A 6,369-nucleotide genomic window follows, 5' to 3' on the forward strand; every position below is an offset into this window, starting at 1 on the left:
TTTGACTAGATCCTATGGAAAGGCCAGATTAAATCTAATACTTTATTTCTTATAGGGTTTAGAAGACCAGGTTTACCAGCACTTTTTTCCCATTATTTATGATTTAAAGGTTGATTGATATATGAAACTGAAATTAAATGACATGCCTAAAAATTCTTGCTCACCTGTGTCATGCGCAGTTTGTTTTCCCAACTACTGATCCTTGCCTCATATGCCTTCTTGAAGGGTGAGAAAGACATGCTCTGTGTCATGACAATATGATCATCCAATAACTGAGAGGCTTCATCTGGACTTTTCAAAATATATGTTCCAGTTTCTTTGTATGGCATGACATCAAAATTAATATCTTCCCACTCACCCTCCATCTTATCAAGGGCCTATGAATAAGAAGATATCAACATTAATAGTGAGAGATCACTTTATTTGCAAAGAAATGTAGAAAACAGGAAAAGGAGTAGGCCATTTAGCCCATTTATCCCACTCTGTTGTTCAATATGATCATGACTGATCCTTTATCTCAACGCGATATTTTCGCTCTCTCCCTGTGCCTCCTGACACCTTTCGCCTCTAGAAATTTCTTTCTTTCTTAAATATATCCAATGACTTGGCTTCCATAGTACTCTGTGGTAAAGTTCTACAGATTCACCATTCTCTGAGTGAAGACATTTTTCCTCATCTCAGTTGAAAATGACCTGAGACCATGACCACCTGTCTTGGGCCCCTTGGTCAGAGAAACATCATCCCAGTATTAAGACTATCCAGCCCTGTCAGAATTTTATATGTTTCGAAGAGGTTCAGCATGCTTCCTCCTTGCTGTTGCAGCCTCAGGGGTAGCTTTAGAGGCCGTATAGTAAAGTGGCATACCATAGCCACTTGTGAAATTATGAAGTCACGGTTGGAACAAAAAAAATGAAATTTGTATTAACTTTGTATGCATTATTTCTTTTTAAATAATTTATGTAAATAAAATGGCTCCAGATTAATTATGGCAATTTAAGCAGATTTTACTGCACTTTCATAAATACATGTAACAATAAATTAATATACTATATGCTTTCCAAAACCCACAATGCTCAGAATCCTATTGGATTCCTCCCTATGTCTCTTAGTGGAAACTATTTAATATTCTGCCTTTTGCACACCACCATCTATATGGTGACAATCTGAGAAACTGCCAAAAATATAGAAAAGTTATAATATAAAAAGAGGCCATTTAGCCCATTGTGGTTTCACCAGCTGAATAAATTAACCTGATGAAGGGCTTGTGCCTGAAACGTCGACTCTCCTGCTCCTCGGATGTTTTTCCAGTGCCACACTTTTTGTCTGCAATCTCCAGCACCTGCAGTCCTCACTTCCTCCTGAATAAATTAGCCATCCATTCTAATCTGATTTACCAGCACTTGATCCTTTTTTTTAAAATAAGTTTAGGATTTCTGCTTTAGCCACAAAACTGGGCAGCAAACTCCAGATACCCACCAAAACATTTTCCCTCAGGTCCACTCTAATCATCTTAACCACCTTAAAACTGTGCCCTCAAGAATTGATCTATCTGCTGGGGGAAAAATGCTTCCCTAACTACTTTGTTTAAACCCTCATTATTTTATATATCTCAGTTAAAACACCACTCAGCCTCCTCTGTTCTCAGGCAAAAAACATTAACGTATTCAATTTTCTTTCACACCTGCAATTTTTTCAAGCCTGTTTAAATCATCTCTGTAATTTTTTTTTACAGAAATTATGCCCTTCCTGTGATGTGGTGATCAGAACTGTACACAAATTTCCAGCCATGACCCTTCCTCAAAACAGTTCTGAACACTCAACCCAAAATGTTAACTCTGCTTTCTCTCCACAGAAAGTGCCATATTTGCTGAGCTTGTCCAGCAATCTCTATTTTTGTTTCTGATTTACAGAATCTGCAGTTTTTCCAATTTTTATTTTGTATAAAGTATCAAAATCATATTTGAAATACCTACCTGTTCTATGGCATACTCCTTTCCAGCTACTTCTGCCACCTTAGAAATAGTCTCTACATGATCTTGAAGATTCATGTCCAAACACCGGGAAAATGTTAGGTTAGCCTTAGGTTTAACAGCTATTTGGATTTGTTCTGATATCATATCCCAGTGTCTGTTTCGCATGCCAGGATTCCGCAGTGCTTGAATCAGTGGGATATGTGGCTTAAAGTCTTCAACCATTGATCGGATTTTTATTGCAACTTCTGCAAGGCCTGTAAATAGTGAATGAATGTCAGACTGCAAGGGTTACAATGTTTCACGGATTTCTTAATATTGTGGGTGAGGCTAAAAAGAGAAAGCAACAGAAAATCCATCAACTACTGTGGTTTACATTGTTACTTATTGAAAGTTTAAATGCTCCTTGAATGACATCCCATTTAATAAAATAATCATGGGAGTACAACAAATATGTCTTGAACTTTTAAACGAAGGCCACTTTGCTAAGAAAAAGGCATTGGGTATGCTAGCAACAGTGTGCGAGGAGCAGGGAACTCAAATAGAGTCATAGGACTGGAAGAAGGTCACATGGCCCAGTTTGCAAATGGAAGAAGACTAGTGCATTTTTTAAAATTCAATGAGCGAGAGTTTAAGACTTACTGAGAGGCAACAGCAAAGTGTGTGAACTGAAAGTCATTTTCATGTGTTACAGCACTGTTCCCAAAGAGGATTTTCTTAGAATGTTCCCACCATTTAATACAAAGGGATTTTAGCCAACTACAATTGTTCCAGGAAGACATACCAACGCTATCAGTTTTGTATGTGCGCAGAATAACTTGGAGTTGGAATACCAATTGGGACCATCTATGACTTATTCTTCTTTCGTGAGTTTTACTATTAGTTGAACAAAGGACTTTAAAGTTCACATCCTGCGGAGTTTTAATTTTATGTTTCTCTTCAGACTTAAAAACAGGTGTGTGCATTGTTTTTTTATTTAAAAGAGTAGATATTTTTGCATAATTCAATATTCATATCTTTGAGTGAGTTTGGTTTTGGTAACACACTGATTATTTGTTAATTATTTGATGAAAAAAAAATGTCTTAATACTGAACCTGGCATAGTCTGAGACCTATGTAATTGGTAAGATTATCACCATGGTTAAATTTAACATTTGTTGTGATCAGTGGAGGAGAGGAACTAGAAAAGAAAACAATAAACCTCTCCAACTTTGGTTGTAACAAAGCTAACATGCAGAAACTCAAGAATTAATATCTTAACAATACACAATTTGGAATGGAGTCAAGCATACCAGTGAGTTAAATATTTGAGTCAAAGAGTAAAGGAAGATGTTTCATTTCATAGAGTACATGGGGAAAAGAAAGCTGTTTAGTTTGGTGATTCAATCTAAACTGAGTTCTAATTAGTGTCCTGGTGAATTGAATAGCTCAGACAGAAGAAAGGGCTTTAAAATAAAAGATTGGGAAGGAGGTATCAGGGGAGGCAAAATTTAGAAATTGAAATGTAAAAGTTGAGGGAATAAAGCAAAGTGGTAAAGTGCAGCAAGAAACGCAAGAAATAAGCAGAAAATAGTCAGGCAAAAGAAAAATTAAAATGAAAGGCTCTGAATTTGAATGAATGAAACACTCATACCAAGATACCAAGAGAACAAAAAGTAATCAGTAAGTTTAATCAATTACAGAAACCTGATTGCAAGGTAGTCAGATTGAGGACTAAATATACTTGTGCACTTGACATTCCAAAATGACAGCCAGAACAGAGAACAGTGTACAATGTTGGTGATGGACAACAACCTTGAAAGTAATACCTAGTGATAAGAAATTATCTTTGCTTGGAAGATCAAGTAACAGCATTAATTTGGATGGAGATTTTCTTATTCATACGTGTAATGTGAGCATTGCATTTATTGCATATCACTATTTGCCCTTGAGAAGGTGGTGATGAGCTGACTGCTTGAACTGTCATAGTCCATTTTCTGTAGACAGACCTATAATGCCATTAGGGAGGTGATTTCAGGATTTTAAAGTTAAAAATCACACAACACCAGATTATAGTCCAACATGTTTATTTGAAAGCACTAGCTTTCGGACTATAACCTGGTGCTGTGTGATTTTTAATTTTTACACCCTAGCCAATACAGGCATCTCCAAATCATGGCTTGTAGGAGAACTTGCAGGACGTGGCGGTGTTCCCCTGTATCTGTTGCCATTGTTCTAGATAATAATGATCTTGAGTTTGGAATGGATGTCAATGGATCTTTGGTGAATTTCTTCAGTGCATTTTGCAGATTATTGGAGGGAGTAGATATTTGTGGATGTGGTGCCATTGAAATGAGCTGCTTTGACCTGGGTGGTGTAAAGCTTCTTGAATGTTATTGGAATTGCACTCATCCAGTTAAGTGAATATTCCATCACATTCCTGACTTGTGCCTTGTAGATTGTAGACAGGCTTTAGGGAGTTGGAAGGTGCAGTATTCCTAGCCTCTGATCTGTTCTTGTAGCCATTGTATTTATGTGACTAGTCCAGTTGAATTTCTAGTCAATGGTAATGCCCAGGATGTTGATAGTGAGGATTCAGTGATGGTAAAGCCATTGGATATTAAAGGATGGTGGTTAGACTGTCTCTTATTGAAGACGATCAGTACCTGACATTTGTGTGGCACAAATGTGGCTTACCACATCTCAGCCCAAGCCTGGATGCTGTTCAAGTTTTACTATATTTGGACATGGACTGCTTCTGTTTCTGAGGAGTCACAAATGGGGCTGAATATTGTGTACTCATTGGTGGACATCTCCACTTCTTATGATGGAGGGAAGGTTATTGATGAAGCAGCTTTGTATACCTGAAGTATGACTTCTTCTCCTTTAGTTCTAGACCTCTAAAGTCTACCATTGCATTAGCCTTTTTGATTATTTTCTGTACTTGCTCATTATATTTTAATGTTCTATGGACCTAGACTGACAAATTATTTGCATCTCCACTAATTTTGCCCTTTACCACTGAAAAAGTATCCTATTTAATCCAATGTGGATAGCCGCATATTTCTATACTCTGAAATCCATTGGGCACACTTTTCAATACCTCTTTGTATATATCACTTTGTAATTTTGTGCTTCAGCCCTTACAGCTAATAATGTCATTTATTTTTCTGTCAACTTTGGTTAACAATTTTGGACTTTATGAAATTCTTTCTGGAAGTTCATACAAATGTAGGCTATTGACATTTCACCATCAGTTATTCCAGCCAGGTTTTAAAAAAAAATTAAGTAGAGTTAGAACATAGAACAATACAGCACAGAACAGGCCCTTCAGCCCATGATGTTGTGCCGAACTTCTAACCTAGATTAAGTACCCATCCATGTACCTATCCAAATGCCGCTTAAAGGTCGCCAATGATTCCGACTCTACCACTCCCAAGGGCAGCGCATTCCATGCCCCCACCACTCTCTGGGTAAAGAACCCACCCCTGACATCTCCCCTATACCTTCCACCCTTCACCTTAAATTTATGTCCCCTTGTAACACTCTGTTGTACCCGGGGAAAAAAGTTTCTGACTGTCTACTCTATCTATTCCTCTGATCATCTTATAAACCCCTATCAAGTCACCCCTCATCCTTCGCCGTTCCAACGAGAAAAGGCCGAGAACTCTCAACCTATCCTCGTACGACTCCCTCTCCATTCCAGGCAACATCCTGGTAAATCTTCTCTGCACCCCCTCCAAAGCTTCCACATCTTTCCTAAAGTGAGGCGACCAGAACTCCACACAGTACTCCAAATGTGGCCTAACCAAAGTCCTGTACAGCTGCAACATCACTTCACGACTCTTGAATTCAATCCCTCTGCTAATGAACGATAATACTCCATAGGCCTTCTTACAAACTCTATCCACCTGAGTGGCAACCTTCAAAGATCTATGTACATAGACACCAAGATCCCTCTGTTCCTCCACCTGACTAAGAACCCTACCATTAACCCTCTATTCCGCATTCTTATTTGTTCTTCAAAAATGGACAACCTCACACTTGGCAGGGTTGAACTCCATCTGCCACTCCTCAGCCCAGCTCTGCATCATATCTAAGTCCCTCTGCAGCCGACAACAGCCCTCCTCACTGTCCACAACTCCACCTATCTTCGTATCATCTGCAAAATTACTGACACACCCTTCGACTCCCTCATCTAAGTCATTAATAAAAATTACAAACAGCAGAGGACCCAGAACTGATCCCTGCGGAACTCCACTTGTAACTGGGCTCCAGGCTGAATATTTACCATCTACCACCACTCTCTGCCTTCGACCGGTTAGCCAGTTTTCGAACCAATTGACCAAATTTCCCTCTATCCCATGCCTCCTGACTTTCCGCATAAGCCTACCATGGGGAACCTTATCAAATGCCTCAC

At 38.7% G+C, this 6,369-nt stretch overlaps 1 protein-coding gene across 1 annotated transcript in view; it reads right to left on the reverse strand.

Moving 5' to 3' along the window:
- dnah1 (dynein, axonemal, heavy chain 1) overlaps nt 1-6,369 on the reverse strand; it is a 420,700-nt gene that overhangs the window by 296,041 nt on the left and 118,290 nt on the right. The window contains exons 21-22 of the mRNA XM_043708503.1: nt 1,974-2,227; nt 165-377 (exon numbers count right to left, since the gene is read on the reverse strand). Of these exons, the coding sequence (XP_043564438.1) occupies nt 165-377; nt 1,974-2,227 (467 nt within the window). The remainder of the gene's footprint in view (nt 1-164; nt 378-1,973; nt 2,228-6,369) is intronic.

This window comes from Chiloscyllium plagiosum, chromosome 18 (assembly GCF_004010195.1).
Source record: "Chiloscyllium plagiosum isolate BGI_BamShark_2017 chromosome 18, ASM401019v2, whole genome shotgun sequence".
Classification (NCBI taxonomy): Eukaryota; Metazoa; Chordata; class Chondrichthyes; order Orectolobiformes; family Hemiscylliidae; genus Chiloscyllium; species Chiloscyllium plagiosum.